The 15,168-nt window shown below is 55.8% G+C and overlaps 1 protein-coding gene across 2 annotated transcripts in view; it reads left to right on the top strand.

The window, feature by feature from the left end:
- Positions 1-14,890, top strand: part of CTIF (cap binding complex dependent translation initiation factor) — a 300,249-nt gene extending 285,359 nt beyond the window's left edge. For both annotated transcript variants that reach the window (XM_039228853.1, XM_039228852.1), the window contains exons 11-12: positions 8,994-9,047; positions 10,794-14,890. In XM_039228853.1, coding sequence (XP_039084784.1) covers positions 8,994-9,047; positions 10,794-11,009 — 270 coding nt within the window. In that variant the 3' untranslated portion in view covers positions 11,010-14,890. The remainder of the gene's footprint in view (positions 1-8,993; positions 9,048-10,793) is intronic.
- The last annotated feature ends 278 nt before the right edge of the window (positions 14,891-15,168 follow it).

Here is a 15,168-nt window from a genome sequence, read left to right as displayed (position 1 = left end):
CATGTTCTCTCTTTCCACCAGCACTATATATATTTTAGCATCTTGAAATACTTGTTATTCACCAGTGCACCCTGCTAGTTCACAATTTTTCTTTTTATATATATATATATTTTTTTTATTTACTTCTGAGAGAGAGAGACAGACAGAGAGCATGAGCAGGGGAGGGTCATAGAGAGAGGGAGACACAGCATCCGAAGCAGGCTCCAGGCTCCAAGCTGGCTGTCAGCACAGAGCCGGACGCTGGGCTCGAACCCACGAACCGTGAGATCATGACCTGAGCCAAGTCGGACGCTTAACCAACTGAGCCACCCAGGTGCCCCAAGTTCACAATTTTTCTTTTGCTTTTGTGTATACACCATATTCTGCCTCTTATACCATATGCCTGGCATGATTGCCATCACGACCCTTCCATCCCGTGCTTCAACCCCACATACCTAGCACAGTCTCTCAATTTCCCCCTACTAGACTATGAGCTCCAAATCTTATTCTTCTTGTTAGCCCTGTAGTTACGCAATGTTTAGCACATGGTAGGTGTTCCATGGATGTTGTTGAAAGGACGACTAGGTGGAAGAAAGGAAGGAAAGAAAGGAGGGAGGGAGGGAGGGAGGAAAGGTGGATAGGTGGATGGATGGATGGATGGATGGACAGATGGATACATAGGTGAGGAAGGAAGGGTAAGTAGGTGGTGGGTATATGGATGGATGGATGGATGGATGGATGGCTAGATGGATAGAAGGTTGGATACATGATATGTGGGTAGATAGAAAGATGAATGGGTAGGGGCGCCTGGGTGGCTTAGTCGGTTAAGCGTCCGACTTTCGCTTGGGTCATGATCTCGCGGTTCATGGGTTCGAGCCCCGCGTCGGGCTCTGTGCTGACTGCCAGCTCGGAGCCTGGAGCCTGTTTCAGTCTGTGACTCCCTCTCTCTCTGACCCTCCCCTGCTCACGCTGTTTCTCTCTCCTAGAAATAAATAAAACATTTAAAAAAAAAAAAAAAAAAAAAAAAGAAAGATGAATGGGTAAATGGATGTTGGTGGATGGATGATTGCATACTTGAGTGGATAGATGCACTAAATGGACTGGTGGCTGAGTAAGTGGATATGTGGATGGGTGGATAGGTGACGGCCAATGCAAGCAAAAAATATGTAAAATCCAATTCAGTTTTGTGAGAGCCCAGGTTGATTATTGTCACCAGATAACAAAATTAAGAATTATGAGCTCCAACCAGCAAAATGAGAATTAGCGAGTGTGAGAGACATGAAAATAATTCTCCAAGGCGGAGGATGCTGACCCAGAACTCTTGAGCACCCTCGAGTTCTTCTCAGACTTGCTGTCTGTCTGATTTGTGCAAGCCACTCGCCTACTATGCCTCAGTTTGTCTATTAAGTAGAGATAATAATGCCATGGCCTTTCCCTATCTCCACGACAGTGTCACGAGGGCAAATGGGACAGTATACACAGTGTGCCAAGAGCTTCAGGGAAGATCCGTGTTTACAAAGAAACAGATTTAATAACAATAATCACACCTTGCATTGGGATCAAGCTTTGCACTTTTCAAAGCTCTTTCACAGACATTATTATCTCACTTGACTCTCAAAACAATTCGAGGCAGGCATTATCCCCGTTCTCTGGTGAGGAAACAAAGGAGCAGAGCGATAAAGTGACATGCCCGGGGTTACTCTCAGCGAGGAGCCGGGCTTCTGACTCGAAGGCCGCTGTACAATTTTGATGACAGCCTTTGTCAGATAGATTATCTCCTTTCCTGCCTCACTGAGGAGACCCAGACATCACAGACTGTCTCCGTGATGACTCAGGGTCATTATCATGACCATCAGTTCCCGTGCTCTCCTCCAGACCGGGCCGTAGGGGCCGGTGCAGATCCAGCAGAGATGCGGGATGGAGGGGCCAGAACTGTACCCGGGCTTGCTCTGAGGGCCAGACAGCCACGTGCAGCTCCCCAGCCCGGTCACCACATGTCCTGGCCATCTCCTCTGGCTCCGTCTCACTCTCCCTCCTCCCCGCTCTCTCCACCGTCAATGTTAGTGCCTGGCACGCGGCTTCCAGGGCCACCGCAGACCTCTCCTGCCCCTCTGGACCCTTTCTTCTCTCACCTTCCTGCGCCGCCCTCCACACTTCCAGCCTGTCCCGCCACATCTCTAGCCCTTCTCTGGACCCAGCCAGCCCATCAGGGCTCCATGAATGTGTTCTCCAGAAAACCAGCCAGTCACCTGCCCTCTGAAACCGTCGCTGTGCTCTGTGGTTGCACACCCTCCACTACCCCCCACCCCCACCCCAAAGGAGAGAGGCCCCTGCAAGCAGGGTCCGAACTGTGCTTTTGCTACAGCCGCACCAGGCTTCGTGGGTTTGTTCCACAAGTTGAAACCCTGTGCTGTTGGTGAGCTGGGGTGGTCAGGGCGGGGCCAGCCTGCCTCGGGTTGGCATTCACTCCTCGACGGGAAGGCGAGAAGTCGCCATCTACAGCGCTCGCTTCCCTCCCGCCAAGGAAGGCAGCCCTACGGCCTTTCCCTCCCCACAGGGTGGCATCCCTAGCAAGCGGGGTTACACCCCTGCATGGTGCCCACGCCCTGCGGGCCTTCCCAAGGGGGGACTCCAGGGTGCTCCCGGCAGGCTGCCGCACTCCCTGGCTGCTCTGGGGCCTCCCACAGCCTGACTGCGAGCACCTTGGCCTCTCCCCCAGGGAGGATATGATGGGTGTGCCCACAGCAAGTCTCCGGCACAGACAATAGGACAGGAATGCATTCGCTTCCGAACAAACACTGTGTGGGCTCGCACAATTGCCTTGGATTCTCATCCAAGGAACACATTTCGCTGTTCGAGGGCGCGGGTGGCTTGCCTGCCCTGGCCCGCCCACACCCCCTTTCTACGCCAGAGACTTGGATGAGAGGGCTGCTCCTCCCCCTCATCCCCACTCCCTCCAGAGCCTTCCACCCCACCCCCACCCCCATCCCCCACCCCCGTGGGTCAAGCCTGCCGGTTAAGCTTCTCTTCCAGAGAGTTCTGCCCAGGCCGAAAATGGCCTGCCCACCCAAAGAGGACCTGCCCCTTGCCACTACTTATTTTAACCATTCTGTTATTGTGGTAGAGTATGTATAACATGACATTGATCGCTCTAGCTGTTTTCAAGGGTACAGGTGAGCGGCATTAGGCGCCTTCACGCTGTTATGCAACATTGCCACCATCCATCTCTAGAATGTTTTGTCTTCCCGAGCTGCAACTCTGTCCCCACGAAACACCGACTCCTCAGTCCCCGCGGCTGCCTGCCCCTGCCCACCCCCTCCACCATCTTACTTTCTGTCTCTATGAATTTGACTCTTCTGGTTAAAGAAGTGGAATCTTACAGGATTTGTCCTCCTGTGAGTCTTTTATTCTGCTCAGCGTAATGTCCTCACGGTTCATCCGCATTGCAGCACGGGCTGGCATTTCCTTCCATTTTAAGGCTGGATAACGTTCCACTGTGCGGCTGGACCACTGTAGTTCGTCCATCCATCCCCTCCATGGACCCCCAAGTTGCTTCTGCCTTTCACCTGTTGTGAACACTGGTGGACAGGTACCTGTTCAAATAGCCACTACTTTTTTTTGGAAAAAAAAAAAAGAGAGGGTGGCACAGAATCTGAAGCAGGCTCCAGGCTCCAAGCTCTCAGCACAAAGCCAGACGTGGGGCTTGAACCCATGAACCTTTGATATCATGACCCAAGCTGAAGTTGGACATTTAACCAACTGAGCCCCCCAGGCGTCCCCAGCCACTACTTTTTGAGACTCTTCTGGACTTAAAAAAAATTATTGTTTCCAGAAGATCCCAAATCGAGCATACATAAGTGAGAGAGCTCCTTGGTCCCCTCAACACTCCAGCAGGGATCTGTTTACCCAAACACTAGCTGTCGCTGGGGAAAGAGCAGAGTCCTGAAGACCTGGAACACAGAACAGGTAAGCTTGGCCAAGATGGAAAAGAGTGGAAAGATTCTGCGCTTGGGCCACTGCCTGCAAATGACAGGTAGGGACAGATTCCTGGAGACCAACTGATCACCCAGAGGCATGGGAGCCTCTTAAGAGGGGCAGTGACAGGGGTCCCGGGAGGGAGCCCCTGTGGACTGTGTCAAGGGCTCCTGGTGGAGGAGGCCAGCCTCTTGTTACACCACAAAGAGCAGTGGAGTGTGATTTCCAGGGAGGTTGGGAGGGGCGCCCTCCAACGCCCCTACAGCTCTAGGCTTGAGACTCTGCTCTCGAAGGCTGGTGATGAGAGGCCAGGACGGCATTTGCAGGGAGAATAGGAAGCAGCCTGCAGCCCCCCTGCAGATTCCCTTCATATCCCTTCACCCAGCAACTGTGAAGGCCAAGTGTAAGGACCAACCCCAGCCAGCCCCCACCTCCCCGAGCCAACCCAGCAAGCCCCGTGCAGGCGGGCCTGTCACACGATGTGATTGTTGGCTTCGCACCGACTTTCCCGAACAAGCAAGTGGATGATAAGGTTGAAGAAGAGGCTCTGGGGTTGAGGGCCCACCCATGGCTCTGCCTGAGTGCCCAGGCGGGGCCCCCTCGCCCTCCAGAGTCCCCCGTCCCTGAGTCTGTTCCCTGCCCTACTAGCCAGGGCCTCCAGGAAAGAGCCAGGCAGGGGGAGGGGAGGGCGTGGAGGGGCTTGGACACACAGAGGGGAGGAAGGGACTGGAAGGGACGTAGTCCAGTCACAAAGATGCAGGGAAGAAAGACACAGACCCCACTTTGGAGTTCTCAGCTGTCATCTGGGAGGAGAAGGGAGGCCAGGACTTTCCACGTGGTGCTGTCAGCCGTTGAGACAGCCACTTGGAGGGAGAATCAGTCACATTTCATAACATCTAGTCCTTGTCAGCCCCGACTCTTACCAGTATTTCCCATCAAGTTACCTTACTCATCCTGGGGCTCCTGGGTGGTCCCGTCGGTTAAGCGTCCAGCTTCGGCTCAGGTCATGATCTCGAGATTTGTGAGCTCAAGACCTGCATCAGGCTCTGTGCTGACAGCTCAGAGCCTGGAGCCTGCTTTGGATTCTGTGTCTCCCTCTCTCTCTGCCCCTCCCCGTTCATGCTCTGTCTCTGTATCTCTCTCTGTCTCTCAAAACTGAATAAATGTTTAAAAATTAAAAAAAAAAAAAAACCTCACTCGTCCCTAGAACCCCTAAGAGGCTAATCTCAGGACAGAACATGCTCCCAGGGTCATTTCAACGTGACACACACAAGAAGCACTACTGAGCACCTACTGTGTGTCAGCCCGCGTGCTAGATGCTTCCAGAGCACACCCCTTTCTTCCTTCCCACAACCCCAGTTCTGCCTCCCCCCGCCCTTGCCACTTTCCCCACCTGATTGCCAGCACACACACCATCTCTAAGAGTTCCCTTCTCACCAGATTCCCCTCCCCTCCAACCTTTCTTGTGATTTCTACCAACAATTTTTGTTTTAAAGATTGTTTCCCAATAAGTGCTTCAGAAAACCAATGAGGGAAAAAAGTACCTTGAGCAAGAAATGCCAGGGAACCTTACAGAGCTCTCCTAACACACGAGTCCTGATGCCTCCTGCAGACAAACGGGTCTAGGCCCACATCCCCACGCCGATCCCATCCCGGGCGGCCACAGGACCCCCGTCCCAGAGCAGCCGGGTTGGGCGCGGACCACATGCCTGAGGTGGGCCTGCTTCAAGGTCAGTCACCTCCCCCGGCTTTTTCCAGAACGCGTTTCCTGGTCTTCACTCTAGCCTCCTGGGTCCTCTAACTGAGGGAGGCCCGTCCCTGTATGACCCCCGCAAAGGTCCTCCAGGCACTGGCTCCCCTTGGGGCTCTGCAGCTCTGGGAGGCAAGAAAACTCCAGAAGCAGACACCGGCTTAGAAGGGGAGGGACGCTGTGCGTCGCAGAGTGTCCCACGGTACGTGTGTGTTGTAATCATCTAACCAGTCCCCCGTGGGCGCACAGGGGTTTTACCGTGATGCCAGCGTGGCAAAAACCGTGTACCCCTGTCGTGGTGCGCATGTCCGGGTCCACGTATGCCGACAGCGACCACCAAATTGCCGTCTAGAGACTTGCGCCAACTTCCGTTTTGACATCAATCATAATTTTGTGTCACGTCCCCTCTGGCGAGAGGGGTGTGTGGGGCGGGGGGACCCACGTGCCCGGCACTCTGGCCTTTCCAAGTGTATGCACCAGGATGGCCTGCAGGGGAGCGGCCCCACGGGCTGTGTGCCAGGCACTCTGCCCGTGCAGGGACTGATCGGGAGCCCTGCCCCGGGGGGAGCTTGCCCTCTAGCGGGGGGCACCAACAAGTAGATGCTGTGTCAGGGCTGAGCTATGCCGCAGCAAGAAGGACGCCAGGAGGTGAGCCGGGTGCCTGCTTCGCACGGGCTGGTCCAGGGAGGCCTGGCTGGTGGGGTGACACGGAAGCAGAGTCCTGAACAGGGCGAGAGAGTGAGGTCCACAGCTCCGTGGTGGCCGAGGACTCCCAGTGACGGGAGCACAAAGGGCTAGAGTCAGAACCGTGTCCGTGAGTAAAATGTGCTCGCCAGTGTTCCCAACGCCTGTCACTTTGTGCTGCCTGCACCCATTTCCTCCCCTGGACTGTCCCTTGCTCTCCGCCTGCTTTTCATTTGAGCAGGCCAAAGCCTACCTCTGTTCATTCACCCTGAAATGGTTTTGGTATATCAGCCGCAAGCCCGGTTCTGACAGATGCGAAGGGGAAGGAGGCCCTGCCTCTCAGACCTGTGCCCGGGCCTCTTGAATCTGCAGCCTTCCTGAGGCGAACGCTGGTGGCTCTTGCTGGGAGGGCTCCTGGGGGGGGGGGGGGGGGGGGGGGGGGGGGGGGGGGGGGGGGGGGGGAATGGACACGACGTGACAGGGGAAGGGGAGAGACAAGGGGGACGCACAGAGTTTGGATTTCAAGCTAGTGGTAGGAATGGTCCCCCTGTGGCTTCCCCTGCACTTGAACACGTCATGCCCGGGTCAGGAGCTTTGACTTCAGTTCTTGTTCAGGGGACGAGGTTACTCACCCTAAAAATGCCTCCCTCTTGTGCTGTCTCCACCCTCTACCCTTCCTTTAAAGCAAAAACAGTAGTGTCTGGGTGGCTCAGTCTGACCGTTGATTTCAGCTCAGGTCATGATTTCACAGTTCATGAGGTCAAGCCCTGCAGGGGGCTCTGTGCTGATGGTGCAGAGCTTGCTTGGGATTCTCTCTCTCCCTCTCTTTCTGTCCCTCCTGTGTACTCTCTCTCTCTCAAAATGAATTAAGTAAGCTTAAAACAAAAATCAATGCGTGAATCATATCACCCAACATTTAATAAGTCCTTTCTGTTGCCAGGATTTAGGCTAGGCATTAAAAGTGGCAAAGAGGAACACGGCACAGTCCCAGCCTTCAGGAAGCCAGGAGTTCACTCGTGTGGAACGCCAGTTGGTCGGGAAGTCAGGGAGTAAGAAACGGGAGGGGTCCCCATGGCCTGGGGTGATCCAGAAGTCTCCAAGGAAAGCTGGGAAGTGCTGTGGGCCCAAGAGTTGGTTGCGGATGGAGAGTTCCAGCAGAGGAAAAAGTCCTCCGTGGCAGATCATCTAAATGCAGGGTCACCCTGTGGATATGGGGACCGATGTGGCAGGGATGGCAGTGGAGATGTATGCAGGGGGTTCTGAGAAGGAACACTAGCCAGTCAAGGGGACAGTGGTCTCTTTGTGGAGAACACGATTGTAGAGCTTCTCTGAAGCTGTGCCCGGAGAGCATTCCTACTGGGAAGTGAAGGGGGAAAAACTGAACTTTAGAAAAAAGCAGAAAATAACAAATGTTGGTGAGGACGTGGAAAAATCAGAACCCTCAGACATCGCTAGAGGGAAGGTCAAATGGTACGGCCGCTGTACAGTTGGTCAGGTCCCCCCAAAGCTATCACATGACCCAGCAATTCCACTCCTAGGTCAGTGCCCAAGAGAACTCAAAACACATGTCCTCACAAAAACCTGCACGTGAATGATTTCGGCAGCATCATTCATGATAGCCAAAAAGTGGAAACAGCCTGTTTCTATCAGCTGATGAATGTGTAAGCGGAATGTGGTCTGTCCATACAGTGGAATATTATTCAGCCATGAAAAGGAATGAAGAACTAGTACATTCTACTACATGGATGGTCTTTTAATAAGTTGTGTTAAGTGGAAAAAGCCAGTCACAAAAGGTCACATATTGAATTTTGAATAGAAATATCCACAGAGACAAAGGAGATGAGGGGCTACCTGGGATTGTGGGGAAAGGGGATGAACTGCTAATGGATGCACATTTCCTTGGGAGGCGATGAAAATGTTCTGGATAATGCTGACAGCTGCATACCTTATGAATATACTGAAAGTCACCAAAGTGTATACTTAAAACTGCCAAATCTGGTGTTATGTGAATTCTCTCTCAGTTGAGAGAGAGAGAGTAAGATGAGGCAGAGGGAAGCCTGGACAGGGGTGTGGCCAGTCCCAGCACTGAGCAGCCTGGTCATGGCCTTGGTCAGGAAGCAGCTCCAGCCTCTGGGTAAGTCAGTACAGCCGTGGTTTTGCAGAAGAGCACTTTGATTTCTGGAAGCGCTCCTCTAGCCAGGGCCCAGGAGTGCCTGAGACTATGGCCGAGCCTCCCTCACCCGTCAGGAAGTCTTTACCCTAATTGCATTTCTGCGAGGATTTTTGCTGACCGGTTGTTACAGATGACGATGCCAGCATGTTTGCTGCCACCTTCAGACCCACCCACCGCCCTGCTCTGCCGTGATCTCTAATTAATCCTAGCCTTCTGACCTGGTCTGGGCGCCCAGGCTCCATGACCACAGTGGTTCTCCAACTGCTCTCAAATCCTGCCAGAGAAATCACTGTGTCCCTGCCGCCCCTGACCTTCGTGGGCTCTCTCCCCCGCCCTCCCCTCGGACATGTCTGTCCCAGGCTGCATCAGGGCTGAGGCCGGGTGAGCCCCATGCCACCCCTGAGTAGCGTTCTCTGCCTCTGTCCTCTACAGCTCTTGCAATCTCAGGATGTGAAGGAAGACGCCGTCCTGTGCTGCTCGATGGAGGTAAGCATCTCTGAACCCAGCCCTGGTGTGCCCCTCGTGCCTTCCAGTTTGGGCTGTGTGAGGATCCCTGGACGTACACACAAGTCCCCGGCGAAGGTGTGTAGACAGGGCTGGTGGGGAATGGCTTCCTGAGTTGACATGGACTCCTGCATCCAGGATTGTCAACCCCAAACCAGAGTCGATGTTGATAGAGTGACCGGCCCGCCACTAGCTGGAGGGAGAGATGGCCCTTTCTCTAGAGAGGGACCACGTGCTGGTATTGTCCACTGTGGTTTTGTCCCCAAGACCACCTTCTCCTTGCACCAGGCATCCCACACAAATGACGTAAGAAATTCCAGATGAGGTGACCCCCCGCCCTCCAGTATCTATCTCCCTTGGCTTTGGTGGTGCAGGGTTTGGGGAAGGTGCCGAAAGTTTGAACCTCCCGTGCTGGCAACCATCTTCTTCAAAGTGCCCCCTTGGGAGGTGCCGCTCCTGTTCCCAAAATGAGGCCACTACTCATTGAAATCCTTCCTCTGGGCTCTCCCTCGGGGGCAAGCATTACCCTGGGGAATCAGCCCAGTCATTTAGAGTGGGGTTCAGTGGGGACAGGCACGTCTGGCGTGAGCACCCAGGGCACATAGGGGCTGCCTGAGCATGCCTCTCCGGTGGCTTCTGCCCAGCCCCCAAGGTCGCTCCCAAGGATCTCAGAGGGCAGAAGTGCTGCGATTCTGGACAACAGCCTCAGGTCTACATGATGGTTACTGTTCATTTGTGGGGCTCCAAATGGGTACCTTACATGGGACTTGGCGATGGGGAGACAGGGGAGAAGAGAGCATATAGTCCCTGCTCTCGGACAGCTTCCAGTCTGGCTAGGGATAGATCACACTTACGTGCATGCATGCGCGCGCGCACACACACACACACACACACTGGATGGGGCCATGTAGAGAATAAGTATCGGCACAGAACATGCATCGCTAAGGAGTCAAAGAAGAGAGATCAGGCTGCATCAGGGAGGTCGGTGAAGACTATGAAGGAGGCAGAGCCTTGAAACTAGGCAGGATGAGGGGAGTATGGGGCAGAGACGGAGACTGAGGTCATACGGTGAGGCCCTACGGGGGGCTTTGCAGCATCACCAGGGGCAGGCCCTCTGGCTGGCCTTCTGCCCCAGTTCATGTTTCTCTCCTGCACTTCATGTCACAAGTGTGGGCAGAGGTCAGTGCTGCGGAGGGGAGGGGGGATGGGGGGCAGGAGAGAAGGAAGGAGCGAAATAGGAGACTTCATCCCTGCTCTCAGGTTCTGCGCAGAGACATGCAGGTAATAACTTAGCTCGTTTCTAGGGAGACATCCTTGCAAGTGAAAATTAACACGCTGCAGCCTGATCACCTTTGAAGGGAGCGGGTCAACCATTGAGGGTGTGGGCAGCAGTCAGGGAAGGCTCCCCGTAGGAGGGAAAGCTCTTGGGTGAAAGACAAGGAAGTGGCATGGTCCTGGTAAGGGCTCTTTTTAGCCCCGGGCAGCAGGCAATAACCTAATCCCTCTGGTTCCTGTGGCAGATTGGTCATTAAATGTGGGCTTTCACAGCTGACTGTCTCTGCCCTCCCACCTCCCTGTTGTCCCTGTGGCTCGGACGCCTGCACCTTCCAGAGGGACGACCCAGTGGTTTCCCGTCCCTGCCTGCCCCCAGCCCTTCTAACCAAGGTGGGTCAGGGGGCCACTCCGGAGCCCAAGTCCTGTCCTAAGCCCCCACTTCTCTGCCCACAGCTGCAGAGCACAGGCCGGCTGCTGGAGGAACAGCTGCCCGAGATGATGGCTGAGCTCCTGGCCAGCGCCCGCGACAAGATGCTGTGCCCCTCCGAGTCCATGCTGACCCGGTCGCTGCTTCTGGAGGTCATCGAGCTCCATGCCAACAGCTGGAACCCTCTGACGCCCCCCATCACGCAGTACTACAACAGAACCATCCAGAAACTGACAGCCTGACAGCCAGGGGGCCTGGCGGGCGGCCCGCGGGCAGCTGGGGCCCTGGTACACAGGGCCAGATGGACAGGCTGGAGGACAGGGGTGGCCCTGGCGGGAGAAAGAAATGGGGAGGAAAGCAGGCAGAGCCGGCGGCCAGCCTGGAGCCAGACCGGGAAGGAGGAGCGCCCCTCATCTGAGCCCCCCCAGCCCCAAGCATGCGGCAGTTCACACCAATAAGGGAAGCATGTTTCTTTCTCGCGGTGGCCCCGGTTGCCCCTCCCCGCTCCCGCTCCTCCCCGCCCCCTCCCATCAAACGCGTCCCCCCGCAGGGCTTTGTGCGAGGGGTTTCATCTCTGTGACTCCTCTGGCAGCTCGGCACGCCGGGGTACCGCTTGGGTCAGAAAGGACCTCAGAAGGCTGAAAAAGTGGGTCGGAGACGGGCTTGCATTGTCCCTGCTGTCAGCCGCAGTCGCCAACTGGCAGCAGGCGACAGAGAGCAGATGTCCGGGAGGACAAAGGCGGGCAGGGTCCCCACCAGCCGCCCGTAATTGACGGCCTTTGTCCGCCACGGTCGAGCTGGGGGACAGAGCTTCTCCTGTAACCTTCGCGCTGCACCCTCCCCACTTCCAGGTCCTCCTCCTTTTGGCCCCCAAGCCTCAAGGGCTTGGGGAGGGGGGTGGAGAGCAGGGGGAAGAGCTGGAGTTGGCGATTCTACTTGGACTCCTAGGTTTTATTGTTTTATTTTCAAAAGTCAGCTGCTTTGAAGTTTTCTCTCTCAATGAAAAGAGTCCGAGATGCGATCACACAGCCAGCACCACGAGGACCCCCTGATTAGTGCTGAAGATCAAACCCGGCACCCTCTGGAAGGATTGTAGCCACAGACAGCTTGCCAGTAGCCAATTAGAGTAATTGGAAACTTCTGCCCCCGGCAGGGGTCCTGCTGGAACCCTGTGTCCTCAGTCCTTGGCTTCCAGTACCTCTGTTCTCTTATTCTAGCTGCGCTCTGTCAAAGGGCCGATACTGTCGCAGCCCCCCACCCCCACCCCCACCCCGGGAGTGTGTCTCCTGGCCCGGGGGCCCAGTGGTGAATGGGGCACAGAAAGAAGCTGGCAAATTAAAACCAAAATGCTAGGTGATGTTGCCCGTGCCACACACAAGTCCTGTCCCAAGCTTAGTGGGGAGAATGTGGCCACTGGGGACTGCCTGGCTCTCCGGGGCTTGGGGTCTAGCTATGTGGGCTGTGCCACTGTCCTGGCTTCATCCCGGCAGGATCTGGAAGCCACCCCCCCCCCCCCGCCCGCACCCTCCCAGCCAAGATCTGTGTGCTCCAGGAGGGCTCTGAGCACTGTAGCCCCTGAGCTATGGGGGACAGTGCGTTCATGGAGTCTTAACAGTTGGGTGACTAGGTAAGGCCGCCAGACAGATTATTCCAGGCTGCAGGCCGGGGTTTCTTGGAAGGGCCAGGTCCTGGGAAGAGCCCCTTCCCTGTTGGAGGAGGATGCAGGTGGGGCTCTAGGAGGCTGGCTTCCAGTTGTCACAGCACCTGCACAGCCACGTCTCTGGGGTCTGGAGCCCATACTTTGATAAACCCCCATAAAATGACTTCAGAGCCCAGCAGTTCCCTTTACCGAGGCCAGTCACTTCCTGTGTCACTGGAGGGCCCTGGCTGCCTGGTCCACTCAGGCTGGCCAGGGCGTGAGGGCTGGAGGTTCCCCTTTGCGGCCTCCGAGTCTAGGAGAACAGGCAGGGGATGGGGGGCAGAGAGCAGGTCCCCCAGTGCGCCCTGGCTTTCCCCACCAGCTGCAACCTGACTTTCAGCCCCCGGATGGGAGCCTGGGCCAGGCCCGAGGAAGAGCGTGTTGGAGACACATGGGGGGCACAGGTTTACCTGGAAGGGGTCAGTAGCCTCTGCCAAGGAGCCCGTGCTGCCCCTGGTCCCTGGCCTTTGCCTCCCTCCGTCCCCCTGCTTCAAGCTTCTCCTCATTGCCCTTCCTCCTCAGCAGACTCCTTCAGCCCAACCTGGGGCCCAGGGACACCAGGGGCCCCGTGGGAGGCCCTGAGGGAAGAGCTAGACTGAAGTGAGGGGGCTCAGAGAGGGCACTGGGGAATTGTGGTCTCGAGGAGTCAGGGGGCCCCGACAGGGCGCGCAGCCACTTCCTAGAAGACCTCAGAGAGCTGCGTCTGGGCTGAAAATGGGCTTCATGCCCCTGGAGTGCCAGGTGTGCATGCGTGCGTGCGTGTGTGCGTGTGCGTGTGCGTGTGTTGGTGAGCGCATCTGCTGAGAACGAAACAGGGCCCCAGAGGAAAGGAATGGCCCAGGGAAACAGGGTCTCCTGCCCCTTCCATGCGACAGAGAGCAAGCTTCATGAAGGGCCCCCAGACACTGTGCACGCAGGAGCCGATGTCCCCTGGAAAGCTGAGACCGATGGCATGGCAGGCGCCATGGACCCAATGCCTCTTCCTCCTAACGGCCTCCTTGGCGGTCTTGCCTCAGGGCCGCCCCTCCTTGACTGTTAGGACCAGAGTATGAAGAAGTAAGATATAAATATGTATACATATATAAATATATTTTTAATTACGTGTCGTGTCACGGTGGCTCCAGACGTATGGTTTGCCTAGTTTATCCCACTGCTTGAAAGTGCTTCCTGGCCAATGCAAATAACCATCTAAGCTGTTTTTCTAAATGCAGGTTGCTGCTACTCTTTGAGACACGGAAGGAAAACGTTTAAAAAAAAAAAAAAGAAAAGAAAAACTTTTTTTTTTTTTTTAAAGGAAATAAGAGTAAAGCGTAAAATCTGTGACTCTGAGACAGTTTCCCGTGGGAGGCAACTCAGGAGCCGGGGGCAGAAGTGGGTTCCCCACAGACCCCTAGCCTCTCCCTGGGCCAGACCCCCCTTGTGCTGAGTGAGGAAGGCCATATCCAAGTTGACCTCTGAATGTATTTGATGGGAGGCAAAACTGGATATTGCATTTCGAAGTCTCACGTTGTTTTCCCTACTCGTCTTCGGCTTTCTTGGCTCAGCGAAGAGGCAAAGTCCGGCCATCTGATGTTGATCCTGTCTCGGTCTGTCCCCCCTGCCAGTCAAGACCAGATAGCCATTGTTTTCCTCGCGGGCGGCCAGCCTGCTCATCGTGGCCCTCCTCCCCTCGGCCTTGTGGCTTTGCCTCAGCGCTGGGACTGCAGCCCCAAGAAGGCTCCTAACCTTCCCCTGGAGAAGGTGGGAGCCCCACCATCCTCTGTGGGGAATGCGCACCCCACACCCAGTTCCGTCTGTTCGTCCTTCCTTAACCAGTCTGTAAACCTCTAAGGTTTAGGGATCGCCCTGTCCATCCATGTAAATGTAAATGTTGGCCGAGTCGGTATTTATTCTAATTTTTATTTTATTTTATTTTCTCTGAGGGATGGGGAGGGAGGGGTGTGGGAAATGTACCCTCAATCGCACCCTGGGCATCTGCAGGGACAGGGACCCAGCCAGCCAGGCCGCCGAGAGGAGCCACCCCACGGGGCGGCCCAGACGCCACGTTCCAGTCGCTTATCTGGCATCAGGACCCGGCCAGTGCTCCGCGTATGACAGACTCTCAGAGCCTGCCCGTGGGGTCCCACCCCTCAGCTGCTGGCGCTCCGTTGGGACCTCTGCCTGGGCCTTTAAAGAGGCAGATCAGAGAGAAGGCAGCTCTTCTCTGCTCGGGACACTGGCGTCGAAGGGCTGCCCACCTCGCCTGAGCCAGTTGGGAGCCTGGCGACAGGACCTACCTCCCGGGAGCAGGCGCCTGGGGCTTCCCGCCAAAATCTGCAGTAGAATCCTGCTCACGCACCCACTTTCCCTCCCTCACTATGTCCTGCTTTCCAGCTGAACCCTAACTACAAGTGGGTTTAAAAAATAAACACCAAAAACCAAAAATGCCCTGAATCCGTGTTCTCTGTGTGTTCGGCAAAGGACATCTTTCCCAGGGGCCTCTGCGGCCTCCGCTGGTCCTGGCGGGGACCTCCCATGAGCCCCTGCCCAGGCAATGAGCTACTGAGATTTCCCACAGTTTGGCCGTCTTAGAGAGCCGGGGCATGGTCTGGGGCCTGGGGAAGGCTGTGAAGGAGTGGTCCGGGGGATGCGGGTGGAGGACACTTGGGCCCCCCCGTCCCCCCAAGCAGGGAACTGTGGCCTATCCGAAATCGTAGGATGAG

Source organism: Hyaena hyaena, unplaced genomic scaffold (genome assembly GCF_003009895.1).
Source record: "Hyaena hyaena isolate Hyena2069 unplaced genomic scaffold, ASM300989v1 scaffold_33, whole genome shotgun sequence".
NCBI classification, from domain to species: domain Eukaryota; kingdom Metazoa; phylum Chordata; class Mammalia; order Carnivora; family Hyaenidae; genus Hyaena; species Hyaena hyaena.
Note: the sequence above shows the minus strand (reverse complement) of the source record. Positions and strands in the feature narration are given on the sequence as shown.